The sequence below is a fragment of the Callorhinus ursinus genome, unplaced genomic scaffold (genome assembly GCF_003265705.2).
Source record: "Callorhinus ursinus isolate GAN/ISIS: 27379988/994484 unplaced genomic scaffold, GSC_fseal_2.0 scaffold23, whole genome shotgun sequence".
Lineage (NCBI taxonomy): Eukaryota > Metazoa > Chordata > Mammalia > Carnivora > Otariidae > Callorhinus > Callorhinus ursinus.
Window position 1 is genome coordinate 5,789,354 of NW_027397085.1, and position 18,426 is coordinate 5,807,779.

At 36.3% G+C, this 18,426-nt stretch overlaps 1 protein-coding gene across 8 annotated transcripts in view; it reads right to left on the reverse strand.

Annotated features, from left to right (window-relative positions):
- Window positions 1–18,426, reverse strand: part of ARHGEF28 (Rho guanine nucleotide exchange factor 28) — a 324,502-nt gene that overhangs the window by 82,887 nt on the left and 223,189 nt on the right. For all 8 annotated transcript variants that reach the window (XM_073905343.1, XM_073905344.1, XM_073905346.1 and 5 more), the window contains 5 exons: window positions 13,732–13,853; window positions 9,825–10,105; window positions 6,741–6,948; window positions 4,180–4,291; window positions 362–404 (listed from right to left, as the gene is read on the reverse strand). In XM_073905343.1, the coding sequence (XP_073761444.1) occupies window positions 362–404; window positions 4,180–4,291; window positions 6,741–6,948; window positions 9,825–10,105; window positions 13,732–13,853 (766 nt within the window). The remainder of the gene's footprint in view (window positions 1–361; window positions 405–4,179; window positions 4,292–6,740; window positions 6,949–9,824; window positions 10,106–13,731; window positions 13,854–18,426) is intronic.

The window sequence follows — 18,426 nt, forward strand, 5'->3', positions numbered from 1 at the left end:
ATCAACCAGGGGCCTGTTCCCATAGCAAGTCTTCTTGTCATGGCAGGCAGACGCAGCAAGAACCTAATGCCTTTCTAAAGCAGGTGATCCTCACCCTGTTGCTCTCATTGGTCCAGAACATTGGAGGTGTTTGTCTTTGAAAATAACCCAAAAGAGAATACTCTGTCCCCAGTCCTGAGACCTGCACATCTGGAGACTCACAGAGCAGGCTGTCATACAGATCACAGAGGGAGCAAAGCATTCAGGCAGGCTCATTACACAGAAACCTCTCACAAACTATTGAACAGATCTCAAGATTCATGTGCAAATATTTCCAAAGATGGCAAGCAGACCCTCAGGAAAACTGGAACAGTTAAAATACCTTTTTTCTCTTGGTGGTTCCGGTAAGCTGTAAGCTCTTTGCTCTACAAGACACAGAACAATAAAATGAAAACTGAGGCAGACAAACTAGCAGTCATGTGTTAGTCTAAAATGCACACGCTCAACCGTATTTTATCATTATTCCCACCAGCAGTTAGAAAATAATGAGAAAACAAGTCATTTTATGTAAGCAGGGCATTGCTCTGGGTATCTTTATCACCGTCCCTAGTTTGGAGAGAACAGGGGGAGGCCACTATGTGGCAACATTTAATGACTTTATGAAGTTGGCATCAGCAGGAGGCAGCAAACATTTTCAGCATTGCAGAAAATTAGTTCTGTCATTTTGGATATTTCTCATTAGAGCTTTCATCCCTTACTTGTAATACTAATTCATTCCCTAACATACAGAATCAATCCATATGTTAGCTGCCTTTTAGGGAAGCTCAAAAGAAAAGTCTTGAAGGCCAGCATAAGGAAGAGTCCATTTTAATATAGCTGCAATGCCTTCATAAAATCCTAGCAGCAGCCACTTCAGAGATGTGCTTTGTGGTAGGAAAGGGAGAATCACTTTCCCTCCTGGACCTGGGGGTAAGGGAGATGGGAGATAGAAGAACAGTCTCAGGCAAGAAGCTGAGCACCATCTTGTTTCCAGAAGTGGAGTGCTCATCAGAGCAGAGACACTGATTTAGACAATGAGAGAGAACTGAAGGACACTGTACAGCACATCATCTACAGAGCAGGGACAATTCCTTTACCACCATAGTCCAGAAGAGTGAAGAGGCAAAACCAGTTTGCAAAGGAAAGTGCATCAGATACATAAGGAGGAAAACCAATTAACACATATCCCCTGAAATGTGTAAATATCAATGTTCAATCTAATACTACCTTGTATGTAACAAAAAATCTGCTTTGAAGAATTTGAAGGATTTTATTGCCATAAATATTAAATATTCCTCAAATTAATTCATGAGCAGAAATCATTATGCTTATTGTAAACATGCTGAGATGCCAAGAGATTAAGCCCCATGTCCAAGATAATCAAGCTAATAAACTAATGGAACCAGCCTCAGGCAACTGGACAAAGTCTAATAGGATTCCATCTAACAGTGCACAATGATTTTCAGAAGCACATTCACTTCACTCCTCAAATTCTTAAAAGTAAAACACTTTTGTCCTTCTTGATGAGGTTATAATTATTGAGAATATTCCTGTCTATCTAAATACACAATGTACCAGGGGAAATTACAGGATAGGATTTTGTTTTGTATATACAAGTATTAAATAATGTTGCCACATCATCGCACCCTTGGCACCTCAAAAAAACATGAGAAATGATAATAAGTAACCTCTTGGAAATGACAAAGATGAGAAAACATCACAAATAAGAATAAAGAGGGCTAAAACACTATCCTATTTTGTATATCTACTTTATAGCTCATATATAGGAGCTTCCAACTGGGGTGAAAGGAGACTTGGATTCTGTTCAAATAGAGAAAATTTTTAGCACTATTCCAAACACATCAGGAAGGAACTTAAAGTAATGTGAATGTCAATTTAACTTTGATTAATCTAAATGAACTAAACAATGAAACGTCACATCTTTGAACTAGTCAAGCTTTCACTCTTGTGCTTTGATCACACCTACAAACACACACACAGAGTTAAAACTATTCCCTCTTCTTTAAGAGCTAATTTATTCTTCATATACCTATGGTTTACCCATTGGAATCTTTGTGCATTTATTATGTAGCTTCAACTTACATTGCCTATTTGTGATTCTTACCTTCTGGAGACGGAACTTCATTGAAATAGCCCTATTTTTAAATATACTGTCTAAAGGTAAGATTTTATTAACAGAAAAGCCAAAGGAATTGATGTCAGTTTTTTTATTCTAACTCAAATGCAAAGATTTAAGGATTGTATGTGAGGCAGATATCCTTCCTTATTCATTAAAGAATTCATAAATCAGGGCTTTTTTCCCCATAAACAATCAATTTCCTCTCAGTCATCTGGTCAACAACTTCAAACTTCTTAACTGACTTTTTTTTTTTTTTTTTTTTGTGTGTTTTTTTTTTTTTTTTTTTTTATGTTATGTTAATCACCATACAAGACATCATTAGTTTTTGATGTGGTGATCCACAGTCCATTGTTTGCGTATAACACCCAGTGCTCCATGCAGAACGTGCCCTCCTTAATACCCATCACCAGGCTAACCCATCCCCCCTCCCCCCTTTCCTCTAGAACCCTCGGTTTGTTTCTCAGAGTCCATCGTCTCTCACGGTTCATCTCTGACTTTAAAAACTAGTCACACTACAGATATAATGGCAAGCTACCATTCTGCACACTACAAAGACTTAGAAACATTTTCTAAATAGTTAAATTATGAAGTTAGTTCCCTATCTAGGACCATCAGTGAAAAGATGTCAAGGTGCCATTAAAGGAATCCTAACCTAAACCAAGGTTAAGGAGACCTGGAGATCCCAGAAAGACTCATGATATATCTATATATCTATCTACACATTAAAAAAAAAAAAAACCAGGGCAAGTTTAATCCATCTTTTTCCTGTCCTCTCAAGGTGGCTGTATCTTTTCTTTCTCTTAGTCCTTTTCTTCATTCCACGTTCCAAAAATTTAAATCATGTTTACTTGCTTTCTCCTCTTCCAGCAAGGATTCCCAGAAAGAAAAAGGAAAACAACAACAACAACAACACAAAACCTAGCACTTGTTTTGTGCTCTATGTATCTTCATTCAACAAATAATTACTGAACACCTCCCATATGTAAGTCATTGTTTTAGGATGGCAGTTCCAACCATAAAGATTCTGTTGTCAGTATTGCTTCACATGGCATAAAAATGGCAACAATAATGTAATGAAGAATAAGTAAAAAAAGAAGAGAAAAAACTTGTGAAATAAATTCTATTTTAAATATTCTATAATAGGAAACCACAAATACTTGGGCACATCTTGCTTTCTGAGTCTTTTAAGACTCTTAAGGATAATAGGCAAGTGAAGCATTAATATACTAACAAACATTTTATTATCATGCTTTATATTACATATGGACATGAATACTATCAAATATGTCTTTAAATATAATTACTACAAAATATATTATGTACAGAAATACCTTTGTTTCAAAATAAAGTAAAAAATTGGAATTGTGGCTGAAAGGAGATACAAGGGCAGCCCTGAGTTGCCCATAATTATTCTGTTTATTAATCTGAATTCAGTTTTGAAAATCTGTCAAGCTGTAGGTTTATGATGTGCACACTTTCTAAAAGTGTATAAATTAAACTTCTATTGTATCAAAGTTTTAGTTCTGGTTGTTTACATTGCCCCAAAGAATGCTGAGATACATTTACTGATGTTTCAACTCTTTGCTTTTACTGCAATTCTCTCAAGTCCCTTGCTAAATACAGAAAGGGAACAAATCTATTTTGCTATGCTTTGTTTTAGTTAGATTTCAGCAATTTACACATAGGGCAAAGTAATTTTTTATGATTTCCTGAAAATCCTCTAAAGCTCTCATAATGATGAACCTAGAATAAATTTTCATTTCCACTGTCCTTGAGGAAAACACTTCGTTCAAAAAATAAAGCAACAGAGAGGTATGTACATATGTGTATTTTCATCAAAATGAAATCTATATCTTGACTAATATCCAATGAGAAAAGGATTTTGCTAAGCCTAGAAAAATCAATTATGAAAATGAAATTGAAAATTGCCTGCTACTTTTGTGTATTTTATACACTTTTGCTAACTGAAAATCTGCCCTGGAATAGAATGCTCTCAAGACCAAATGGTAAAGAATGCTTACCTTCACTAGAATTGCACACTGTAAAATCACGCACCAACCGAGCTTTTCCTAAAGAAATTTTGGGTGATGAGCAGGAGTAAGAACGTGAGCGGACTCCAGAAAGCAAGGATTCCTAAAAGAAATCATACGAAAGTTTTTTAAAAAAATTCTACAGAGGACTTGAAAGTATATGTTCACCACAAATGTTATTGAAACAGCATCTCTGTAAAAAGAGTTAATGTGAATCTTACTGATGTAACCTCATTTTTTGTTTTTCTTCGCCTACCACAACTTTTAAAATTTTACTGTCTTTTCAATACATTAGTAAACTTGAGCTTCCTGCCCCATATATACTTTAAAATGCAATTATGACATTCTAATCAAGTTGGTTAAAAGTGAAAAATTATGTCAAATGATTTTTTCTCTGCATATTCAACAATGAGTCACTTTTTTTCACCTCTGTTATCAGGCAGGGGTGTTTTTTTTGGGGGGGTTTGGTATTTTACACTGTAGTATCCAAGCAAAATTCCATATTAATTGATAGCTTTTTATTTCATAATTATTAGAAGTTAGAAGAATTGCCACTTACAAGAGTTTTTTTTAACATCCAAACAGCTATTTAAATTTATAATGTTAGCTGCAGCCTCTCAGGAAGAATGCATCAGGTCAATGTACAATTCCTCCCAGTCTGTGCCCACCTTTCAAAAAGCTTTCCATATAGCACTTCCTGAGATGGTATCTGAATTTCACTGATTTATGTACCTTTAATTTTTTTAAGTGACCTATATTTTTGTTACTGTTTTCACAATTACAGACTGTTTTTATCATTATATTTGCAACATATGTGACAATGTAAGATGGCAAGATAAAACATGGTTATCTGACATGTTCTGGAAAATTTAAATGAGTATGCAATAGAACACCAATAAAGCCATTTATGGTACCCGACTCTCGTCCAATAGGGACCTAGTGGCCTTTCGACTGATCCCATTCATCTGTTTTTAAGATATCACTTAGAGATAAAATAAAGTCATGCAAAATTTGTTACTGAAATTAAGCCATTAGCAACTATCCTTCACAAGCACTGGTAGCTTCTATTCTCCCTAAGTGAAAACATAGTTTCCCTAAGTCCACTGGTTTAGTTAACAAGCCTGGAGGAAAGCTGAAACAGAAGCCTGCCCCCATCACAAAGGGCCTTGGGCCTTGGCTCCTGAATGTCTGATTAGGGAGGGCCCGCTGGTTCTAGACATCAGACAGCTTGAGCTGTCCTATACCCTTAATGGTGACTAGTCACAGAGTGCCAGAGCCAAATGTCACCCCCTGCATTTAAGTCATGTATAGTAATTATTTTTCATAACCATGGAACTTTGAAAATTAGCCAGAATTCTTTGGCAAAAAGTTACACAGGGCAATTACAGAGGCAAGGCAAGATACATTTTATAGGACGGAGTCTTACTGAAAGTGAACAGCATGAACTGATTCACAAAGACTGAATTACTTTTCCTTCCAAGTAATGAGAACTTTTTCACAATTCCATTCAAAATGCAAAGAAGTATCTACATTAACAACCATACCCATTTCTTATCATCCAGAAATACCACATGACATTCAGGTTCAAAATATCATAACTACTCTCCAGGCCTCAGAGCTGAGGGGAAGGATTCAGGAACTGCATTCAGAAGGCCTGGATTGAGTACTCAATCTATCACCAAGCGGGGGCAACCTGGACGAGACATCTCATCTCTCCAAAACCTCATTTACTCAAAAATTAAAAGTAATACTTATGTCCCAGCTAAGAGAAAATTATAAATTTCATATATGTCTAACTCATGTTTTAAATACTGCAGAGTACACTACAAAAATAAAGCATTATCATAACCACCAGATATTCACAGTAAGAGAAATTTGGACACAGCACACATTGTTTTATGGGAGTAAACTTAATTTAAAAAGAAAACAAGTGGACAATAGAAATCGAAAAGGAAGAAAACACATGTGCAAACACAAAAAGGCTTTGTCTTCAAGGTTGGAAGAGTTCATTATTTAAAAAAAACAAAAACAAACAAACAAACAGAAAACAACCATAACTAAACTGTAATGTGAAAAACGTATATGAGAGAAAAGTCCTCTCCTATGGAAAAACTGACAAAGTTTATGGTGTCCCACATTAGTTCGTGTAGCCAGAAATGCTCAACAAATATCACCTTTGCCTGTAATATTACTTACCTTATCATCTGAGCCAAGTAAAAATGTATTTGAGCAAACAAGATCTCTCCCTCTGCTGAAGGGATGCTGGCAGAAATCATTATATAAAACAGCAAAATTTTCCAAGTATGTGAAAGATTGTATGTACTGATGGTGAATTAATGAAACATAAACCCACCATTTTAAGGACTATATAAATTAAACAGAGTGGGAGAGATTAAAAAGACAATCAGACAGCTCATGAGTTTCCAAAAAAAAAAAAAAAAAGTTCACACATGTGAATGAAACATAATTTGCCCTTTGGATAGAGGTGGACTGCTTTAGATAACATAGCTTCCTAAGCTTACAATAAACAAAATTAATACTAATAAGAATACCTTCAACTGCAGGTTACTTGATAAAGAAAGGGACTCTGTCCTGGAGATAATAAAATCTGGTTCAGTGGTGGTCTCAAAAGAGTCCAGTTCATCCCCACTAGGAATCCCAGTTCTTGAGGAACTCTGAGACACTGGAGTGTAGCAAATGTGTGACCGCTCAGAATGCCCTTCCCCTTCACTGTCGGCATCCAGGGCATCGAGGCTAGAACTAAAGCACAGAGGAAGTAAATAAATAATCACGTAAGCCAACAGACTGACCGACAGACTTGCTGGTTTCTATTTCTCTCCATTCAAATTCTCTCCTTGGCAGAAGGTGCAACGGATACTCATTTAAAACGTTTCTAACAAAATTTCTAAGAGATTTTCAATTTTTATCCTCCCCCCACCCAAATCTCCTCCTTTTTAAATAAAATGTTATGTTTCCCCAAACGAACATTTCCACCTAGCAGAAACCATTGCGAGTACTCTAAGAAACAAAACCTGGTGCAAGCTAGTACTATCCTATTTGTTTTATAAATGTAATTACTACAGGCCCTAAGTAGTTACCCTTCGAATATTAAAACTGTGCAAGAAACAGAACCCCACGGTTGTTTGGGAGGCCTCTGGGGGATGGCAAGTGAAACTATGCAGCAGGGGACTAGAAAGCTTGGGCAGTGAGACATGTTCAAGGACAGACTGCAAAGGTCTCACATCCGAGTTGATGGCAAGACCTGAGTCAACATGAGTCAAGTGGGCTCCCAAATGTGTCATGTTAGATTATCATTTTTAGAGATTTTAGCTGAGCAATCCACCTCAGAAACAGGTAGTACTTCTGCTCAACGACCGCTGTTCTTTCCTAATTTAACTTTAATAACCAGTAAATTAAAAGGAAAGAATGTGACCTTCCACATTCCTGGCTCATTCCGTAACATTTATATTTTAAACCACTCAAATTCTAAGGCCAAGAGCGTCCACAGGCATGTGAATGCTGGATGCATTTTTAAATGTATTTTTCTTTCATTGTTGCAGTTCTGGAGTTAAAATTTTAATAACCCACAATGAAACCATCTTGATTATGAAATATGATGCAGAAAGTGAAACTCTGAATGAATCCACTGTGGTTATTTTTCTTAAAAATCCATAAGCTATTTAGTGCCCACTGAATATCCATGTAATAAATTATGACACTTGCCAAAGAGACTATAATACACATGTCTCTAATACCAACACTTAGGTTACTCTCGAATCCTGAACTATTGCATGGGCCTTCTGGGGCACCAGCAAACACAGAAGTGAAGGCCACAACTGGCATCACTGAGGATTTCCAAAGTAGGGTCCTTTCTCCTTTCAGAACCCATTGAAAGACTTAACCTTGGCACTGAGCAGAGAACAAACTAGAGGTGGACCTCACACTTTAATTCAACACATGAATGTTGAAGTCCATAAAAGTATTTCTCATAAAAAAACAAAGCTTAGTGTGAAGAAATACCTTCTGGCAAATGCTGGTGTTCTGAATGTTACAGCAATATAATTAGAGATATACTAAGGTGCTATGTAGTTTCCTTAATTCAACGATAGTCTGAGAGTAAACAGAGCCCTTAGGGGTGGGGGGGGGTGGTTGTTAAAGGTCTGCTGATGCCTTGTGCCTCTGTAGTTCTCTTTCAGCTTGTGATCTTGTGATGTGTCTTTTAACTTTATTAATACAAATAAATTTTAGTTCAAATGGCTGGCTGCCTGCCATCATATTCTAACTTAACAAAAGTCTTTCCAGTTATATACAGCATTTCTCCATCATTGTGAGTACATGCTAGAAGTATCAGGGATTATTTTACCTTGCACACTATACATTAAAACATTTCTTTAAAAAAAAAAAGATTTTATTTTTAAGTAATCTCTACACCCAAGGTTGGGCTCGAACTCACAAACCTGAGATCAAGAATCACAAGTTCTACCAACTGAGCCAGCGAGATACCCCTAAAACATTTCTTTTTCTACTAATTTAAATTGGGCTACTATTTTTCCTCACTAAGTTATTAAGGTAAGCTATTTGTTATCATAAATCATATTCTTCAGGATTACCTCTCAGTTCTCATTTTACAATACTACTTTTCAAGATCCCATTAGTGAAACATGAAATCCATTGTAGGTTGTGACCATATTTTTCTTTTAAAATAGTGTAGAATAGAAAATATAAGAATTCATTCCACATGTTATTTCATAAAACATTTATTTAAATTTTTTGTGTATTTATGTGATGGGGTGTCATGGTGTGATAAGCATTTCTTACTATGAATGTTGGTAAAACAAAAAAGGTTTTCAAAATATAAGTTTTAGAATGAAATAAACTCTTCTATCATCTCATTTTCTTCTTCTTGTTACGCAGTTTAAAATAAATGTTGCTTTGCTTATATTCCCCTTGTAGCTTCTCAAAACATCAAAGTTTCAGTAACATACAGTTATGTATTGTGCATATTTTACTTTCACCAAAATGTTTTAAACCTTAGAAAATTTAGGGTTTAGGTCTCTGTGTTAACCTCAGTTTTTATTGTGTGCCCCCAAATTTCTCCTTCATGAGAAGTTCCCAGCCTCTCAGCCCCTCAGCCTCTTCATGGTACATTTCACTTTGAGTTCATTATCAATCATGTTACATGCTCCGAGCCTGACACCCACTGAAGGAAGAGTCCCGCTGCCATCCCAGGGCCAAAATGGGGCTTTCTTGGATCATAAGTCCTTTGTCCTCATTCCTACATTTTTTTGGAGGAGACAGAACATCTTTATTAGATAATGCCAAATTATTTTCCAAAGTTATTACACAATTTTCACTCCTATCAACTGTATATAAGTGTTTCCATTGTATACACTTGCACCAAAATATGGTAACTTTAAAATATTTGCCTACCAAGTGTACAATGTTATTTCATCGTGGTTTTCCTCTATTATATCTTACTTTCAAGTCAAGGAATATAGGAATCTGAAAGGGGGCAATATTTTGATGTAGAGATAAAAGTGGTGGGGACAATAAGATATAATAAAATATAATTTCACAAGTCCAGCTACAAGGTTCTTTGATCTTCTACACTTCTCCTCTAGAATATAGCACCTTACCTTCTTTTCTTCAGATGACTTTGTTCCTTTTCAAATCCATGATGACCAAAGGAAAGATTAAAATTGGAAGCATATGAACTAGTTGGTGACGGGAAGGACTGCTGAGCTTCAGTATTTGAGGTCACTTCCTTGTTCTCACTTAGTGGGTACTTTCCATGGCTGGTTTCAGCAGCAATGATATGCTTGCAGTTCTGAGGTCCCAGAGTAGAACCCATGGATTCAGGGCAGGCGTTTGTAGTGATTCCTTCTATATTAATGTAGTTAATATCCAAATCACCAACCTGGTAGTTGAACGAAAAATATTTGCTGAGCAAAAGCAGGAGAGATTGGCTGAACTGAGAATAAAATTTTCCCAACTGAACAAGCTTCCACCTTTTTTACCGTGTTTTGTTTGTTCTTGTTTTGTTTTATGTAAGCAGAGAATCCTTTCATGATGCTTTTGTTCACTTGGCTGCTATCCCACCATTCACAAAAGGAAGAAGACCAAGTGAGTGTTTTATAAAGTTGTTCTTTACCAAGAAACCAAAAATGGACTATGCTTTGAAGATTGTGTGAGCCACTGACTCAAAGGGGGATATATTTTAAATACTTGAGCAAAAACTAAGGAGTAGGCAGGTTTATTTAAAAAGTAGTTTATAGGAATCTGGATAACCAAGGTAGTGGTGGTCACATAAACCTGACTCTCAAAAAAACAAAACAAACTACAAACTAAAATAAGAATAAAACTACCTAAGATGAATGGACTTAACTAGAAAACACAAAATGCCCCAAACGTCAAATTATCTGTAAATAATAAAATTAACACCAAATCTCAGCAAGCAACCTGTTATACTGCTGCCATAAGCCTATGTACAGAATATAAGAGGTCTGGAAAATTCTACACAGCAGAGAAAAGAGGGAGCTAATGGAGGGCCTAAGACCAACCTAAAATCAGCACTGGAAAGAGAAAGTGCAGCCTACACCTATGAAAAACAATCCTTGATTTAAGGAAGGGGCTTAAAAATATCAGTGATCTGAGGTGGCAGTCATCAAAGGCATCACTTCTGAGGGAGAAGACAGCAACAAGAAAAAGGATGACACTGTCTGGTGACAGGGTAGCAAAGGGAGAAAGAAGCAAAAGGGAAAAATGTAGAGTCCTAAATCTTCATCATCCTAATAATTTACTATGACAAAAACAATCAAGGAATGCCCAAACCAGTGCATGAGAGTCAGCTGAGTAACAGGAGATGTATAGACACTCAAACTCTCTTCCTGCAAGACAGTTAATACTTTAAAAAGAAGATAGTAATTTTACTGAAAACAAACTTGGTAAATCAAAGATAAGTAATGGGACAAATTATTTTCCTGTGCCTCATGACACAATGCACTGAGAAGGACACAACATCACTTCTGTAATAATCCTGCTTACCAGACATAGCCTGAATCCAATCATGAGGAATTATCAAACAAACCAAAATTGAAGGACATTCTGACAAAAACAAACAAAATCCTGATCTGTATTCTTCAAAACTATTCACTCCATAAAAGACAAATACTAAGGAACTCTTGCAAATTATAAGAGACTCAAGAGATAGGACAACTAAATTTTCTCTTGCTACAAAGAACATTGGGATGATTGGCTAAAATTGAGCAAGGTCTGCAGACAGTTACTACTATATTAATGGTGATTTCCTGATTTGGGTAACTATAGATGCTTAGTAAGAGGATGACCAAGTTTTTTAGGAAATATACACCATGAAAGACTGAGGGATAAAAAGGCACCAAATTTTCAATTTGCATGAAATGGTTAATATTATATACTGAGTTTCATCATTTGCATGTACAGAAACATACTATTCAGAGTATAGTTAAGCAAAAATGTGATAAAATATTAACATTTGGGGAATTTTTATAAAGAACATACATGTATGCTTTGTACTGAATTACACAGGCTTGAAATGATGTCCAAATAAAATGAATTTTTTTTCAAAGTAGTTTATATGACAGAGTAATTTTCAAAGTAGTTTCTACCACATATATTTCCTCATTAGGTAGGTTGATAACTGAGAATTCATTGGAAACAGCATCACAAACAAGCTACCAATTTTTTTACAGTTCTGTGCCAGGTTGAGGCAGAAGAAGGAAATGAGACAAGAGTCTTCTCAGATACTGATAGCAATTATTTTAAATATGCAGAATTTGGACTCGTTATCATCCTTGCTATTCAAATAGACATAGAAAGAGTAAAAGAAATCCTATAACTATACTACACGGACAGAGTGAACTTCGTGATTTGTATCCATACTTTTAGTTTTATTTCTGTTTTCATTGCACAAATTCAGCAATCCTCTACTACATTTCGGTTTATCAGTTAGGCTGTTTGAGTTCTCTTGAAATGCATGTTTCATGTTATTAAAGCAATACTTATCTCAAGATATTCTGAAACAGAAATTATATTCTAACCTCATCTTTGGTTTGGGAAGTTTTGCAAGTTTAATGTATCTTACAGCACAGTTTTCCCCATGTAATACTGAAGCATGTACAGTTTTAGCTACTTGAGGTAAGTGAAATATTTGCAGTATTCACTGAGGCTTAGAGCATAGAGATAAGGACTCAAGTAGTTCACTTAAATGCTGAGAAAATAGAGCAACCATTAGAATCAGAATGTGGCTAGAGCACACCAAACACAACTGCCCTGTATCTCCAAAGAATGTCCCCAAAACTCCCTATTTGTCCTAACCTCTGCTTCATCCTAGATTTCTATAAGTAGGGCTGACATTCAGCTACTTTATGCCAAAAAAACTATACCAGGTATTTACAGCTGATGTCCATTCTGACTGCTCCCTCTGTCATCCTGAATATCAGCCCAATCTATACCTTTTATACTATGCATTTGATGTAACAATGTTTGGAACAGAAAAGGAAAAAAACCAAGATATTTGACTCAAAGGGTGAAATTGAGATCTACTAGACAGAAAAGTTTATATCACAGAAAACATCTCTAAGTGACAGGGTACAATATATGCATAATAACAACAACAAAAAGGGTAAATTTCTTTATTGCTCAGTAAGCATATATATGGTGCATCTTATATGGGGATTAGGTTTGGAAGTCTGTGGAGAAGGCAAAAAATTATGCTTTGTTAAAATTACCCTTGAAAATCTCTAAAATCAACCATAAAATCATATGCAGAGCATAGAAATCTTCAGATCTAAAACTGTGTTTTAATTTTTATAAATATTAAAATTTGAGAATCGCTGAGCTAGAGAAAATAAAGGATAAATCCATATATCGACGCACATGCAAACCACAAGCCTCTGTGAGATCTAACTCACAAACCTCTGTCAGAGACTGGGTACAGCATTCTAAAGGGTTCCAACTTCCCTGTAGTATAACAACAGTCTCTTTTTTTTTTTTAAACATCATTCTCTTTTAATATTAAAGCTCTATAATCTTAGTATATGTTAATAGGTGTGTTACAAGGATTAAAGAAGTAATGTATATGACAGCATTATATGGGGCTGGCATCAAGCTCTTGCTCATAACTGCTGAATTTGAATACAAATATTACTTAATCAGGTCATATACACAGTTGTGTTTTGTTTTGTTTTGTTGAAAAGCTGTAGAGAAGATACTAGCTTCCCAATTGTCACTTCCTATTTTGGCTCCATGCAAGAGCTCTCACACTCTTCTCACTTGACATTGTCTCAAGACCCCTCCCTACAGTTCTTCTTGGTGGGGTAACAAGTGCTGTGCATGAAAGGAAAACCTAAGTTAAGTGCTCATATGATGAAGCTCCACTGGAGCATCACCAGGGCCACACTTAGGCTGAAATTTTCAGAGCAACACAATGATGACTATAATTCTCATTTACTCAGGTTTTGGAAAGAGAGCAAGATCCCTCTGGTAACACCCGTCACGCCTTACCTGATCTATCACCATACAGTTAGCATAAACTTCATCACCTCCATTCAGCACACCAGAGAGTCGGCCTGCAGCAAAGAATGTTGGGGGATGCTTGGATTTTTTGAAGACATCAAAAGAGTGATCTAGAGGAAAAATGACAACAGGACAGAAAAAAAGTAAATGTAATTTATTTTACAGTCAAACTTTACCTTCTTTTTTTTAATTTAGATTTTATTTGTTATTTGAGAGAGAGAGAGACAGAGCAAGAGAAAGAAAGAACAAGCAGGGGGCAGAGGGAGAGGGAGAAGCAGACCCCCCATTGAGCAGGGAGACCAACGTGGGGCTCCATCCCAGGACCCTGAGAACATGAGCTGAGCTGAAGGCAGACACTTAACCCACTGAGCCACCTAGGCACCCCAAACTTTACCTTCTTAATCGAACAGTTAAAAAAAATGCAGACTGAATTTTTTAAATGTGTTCACATTATTAATATCTATGTGCATGTATTTTCTGTTCTACATTCAAACCTTCTCAGTTATCTAAAACCTAAAGAATAGTTATAGATAGTATGTGCCCATTTCAAGCACTATTTTTCCAATCATAAGAGATTTTTTATAAAATCATTAGTTTGTTTTTTTTTTTTTAATTTGAGAGACAGCATGTGAGACAGAGAGCACAAGCAGGAGGGAAGGGCAGAGGGAGAGGGAGAAGCAGACTCCCCACTGAGCAAGAAGTCCAATGCAGGGCTCGATCCCAGAACCCTGGGATCATGTCCTGAACCGAAGGCAGACGCTTAACCAATTGAGCCACCCAGGCACCCAAAAAATCATTCGATTTCTGCTTTCAATTTCTAATAGATAAAACTAGAGTTCATTTTACTTTATCAATAACTTGGAAGCATTTGTGATTGTACTACAAGTTCATTTTACTTTATCAATAACTTGGAAGCATTTGTGATTGTACTACAAGCCTCAAGGCCACTGCAGTGTTCAGGCTCCATACCCTTTACTAACGGACCAAAGACAGTACGCAGTCTAGGAGTTCTGAATGAATACGCATACTCTTATAGAGATTGTTGCTTCTTTTTTAATTATCGAAATGTTTTTGTTTCCGTGTTCTCGGCTTTGCTACAAATAGATGAGGTTGCTCAAAGTTGAGTTCCAAAGAGTTGAGGTGCTACTGTATTAGTAGGGAACAGGAAGTTGAAGGCAGTAAAACACAGTGGAGCCAGAATGCCTCATTTCCTCAGACTTTGGCTCACTACCTTTACAGAGTTTCCTCATCTATAAAAGCAGATTATCATGATGCTTTCCCTGTCGTGGGGTATGAGAGTTAAATGAGTTCAAACAGGGAAAGCACTAAATACATGCCTAGCATTTAGCAAGAGCTCAATGAATATTGTCAGTGTTACTACATTTTGTTATTAACAGTTATTTCAGGCATGTTCAATGTGAGGTTACTGATACTAAGAATATGGTGTTACCATCAGTATTATTAATACTATCTTAGTGTTATAGTAATAGTAAATTATCAGTGTCTGTAAATGACTTTAGTAGGGTGAATTCAAAGGTGTACTTGTAGCAGATGTCATCCTCCCTGACATTCCAGCATATGTTCTCAAGGGGACACAAAAGGAATAGTGTTGCCCCTGTTCTATCAAAAATAGCCCTAATCTCACCACCCGTCCTATGTCATAGCATAAAAGCCAGGTAAGCCCATAGGAGTGAATCAGAAAATGAAAAAAGATTAGTAACTGTTGGGCTGATGTACTTCTGCTGGAAGACATTATAAAAGTTACAAAAATATATCAACTGTATGAACCAAATGGCATCAGTTTCAGATTCTGTATTTTAACCTACCTGCTGACCACAGAACACCAAAATAAGATTTCATCAAGCTTCTCAAGTAAATATACAGTGTAAATGGAAACCATTTTCTTATATCCATAATGTCTTCTTTTATCAATTTATATAGCTAGCACTATGACAAAGTCCACAAATACTTCACAAGTATTACCTTTATGATCAATTACTATATACTTTCATTGTAATTACACAAAGTAAAAGCACGTTCCAAAGATTATAAATCAAGAACCTGACAAAATGCTTTCAACATGTTCTGAAGAAAATACGTGCTTAAATGTCATTTTACAGAATGTTTGAAAAACAGTCATGAATAACTCAACATGGCCCTCTGAAGCATAATTAATCTAGTTTAAGTGCTCTACAATGTTTTTTTTTTAAGATCTTATGTATTTGAGAGAGAGCATGAGCAAAAGAGAGTGCGCACAAGCAGGGGGGAAGGGCAGAGGGAGAGAAAGAAGCAGATGCCCCGCTGAGCAGGGAGCCTGATGTGGGGCTAGATCCCAGGACCCTGGGATCATGACCTGAGCCAAAGGCAGATGCTTAACCGACTGAGCCACCCAGGCACCCAAACTGCTCTATGATGTTTTAAGTTTACACACTATAACATCTGCCATCACAATTGGTAACTTTGGCTAAGCTGGGGTTTAATTTATTTTCTGTGTAATTTGATCACAATGATGTAATTTGTTAACAAAGATGGGTCCTTAATCCCTTATCTCCAATTCTGAAATCTAGAAAGCTCTGAAAATCTCAACTCTTCTTCATAAATTTGGTTCATAAACATATTTGGTGCAAAATTTGACCTGAACCACATGAGGCCATGTCTAGTTTTTATTTACCTCACCTGGTGTGAATATTCATACATTTTGCTGTAGAAATACTACCACACTGGATGATGGCATTGCCAGTCATATCATATTATAAGCACTATCCCAAAAAGATCTGAAAATTCTAAATTCCGAAACAAATCTAGTCCCAATAGTTTCAAGCAAGAGACTGGATATCTATGTTATTACAGCAGATATTAGATCAATATTTCCCAAGATTTTATCATTCCTCTGCCAAATTCACAATTTTGCCATATCTACTTACTACCTGCATTATATTCTCTAGTACTTGTTTTTAGATTGACCCACCCTTTTTTCTCTAAATAAAATGAATTTTAAAAGAAATACCTTATCCTCACTATAAACAGAAAGTCAGTATTCCCTGTCAAAACTGGAAGAGAATTATACAGACTAAACCAATGAAACCACCTTCTGACTGAATACAGTTGCCAATCAAAGCTGAGAGTCTACAAGGGCTGCTTGTTCACTGTCACGAAAGGAGATTTGGAAAGACTGGAGAGATGTTAAAGATGCAGGGGGGTGCGAAATGAACTTTCTCCTTGAATCAACAGAAAGATCAAGAATAAAAAGAAAAGGAAATACCTGCCTTACTGCGCGATTCAATGTCAACGAGCATTAGGTCGGGAAACCAGCTTCAAGATCGACAGTGCCCAGAAGAATTTACCCTACACTTTGGGAAAATTGCCTAGACCATGTCATCATCCTGTCACTTAGGTAATGACTCCACTGAGACAATTCATCTTGTTGGCAGGGGGGGACATTACTGTACAAAATCACACGACAGTGGTGACAATGGAAAAATCTCTGTCTCCTCTCTAGATCTCTCATCCGTAATCTACCACGTAAGATTTTCTGGGTCACTCAGTGCAACAATTTATAAGATTGGTCCAAAAGTCTTTTTCAGTAGAACTCTAGAGCATTCATAGCCTCCTCTTGCCAAAGGATACCAAAGGGTAATCAGATCTGCAAGTGAACACAGATGAACAAACCAGAAGATGACAGCCTTCGAAGACCTCCACTCCTTTATTAACTTCAACACTAGTCATTGCAGTTAATGGGCTTCCAATCAGCAGAATGAGATTTATTACAGGAAGAAAAATAAGTCTTCAAGAATACTTTCAAATAATCACCAGCTACATATATTAAAGTGGCTAATTTATCTTTGTCTCCATCGTTCAAAGAAAAAAAGAAATTCAAAGAAAAAGCTACAATGGCTTCTTTAAAAAAAAACTAATCTTATCAAGATTTAAGATATATTTCATTACTTCCACTTTAGTAGCAATTAAGTGAAAAATAATTGCCAAAAAAAAAAAGAATCCTTCAGGTCCTTTCTCAATAAGCATATACAGATAACATGCAATAAGAAAATCAGCTCTCTGTCTTAAATGATGCTGTTTTTAAGACAGTCTTCCCTAGCAAAAAGTTAACTTTACAGTTCTGTTGATGACATTTATTTTTAATATGTGGTAGACCCATATTTCAAAGGCAGTACAAAAGGAACCAAAACTCAATTGCCATCCAAATGGCTGAAAATTTTAAATCAGTGAAGAACAATGCATTGCAGTCATTAAGAGCTAGGGCCCTGGGCTGCTTGAATTCTAAGCCCTACTTCACCAGCTATTCGCTGTGTGACCTTGGGCAAGTTACTTAACCTCTCTACACCTCCATTTCCTGATCCATAAAATAGGGAAGATAACATATCTCCTAGGATTATCGCAAGGATTAAGCTACTTAATATTTTAAGTGCTTGGACATCATGTGACACAAAGTAAGCCCTACAACACACTTGCTATTATCATACTAGTAAATGAGGCTGTCTAATTTTGATACTTTACCGTAGTTTTGCTGCTTTTATCAAATGATTTCTACCCTGGTTAGAACTTCACATGTTTCAAACCAACCCTAGGAAAGTGGAATGCATAAAACATTCCATGGGCTACATGAAGAGCTTTTAAAATAGAACTCTCTTATTTCAGACCTCCTAGCTCACATTAGGACATTTT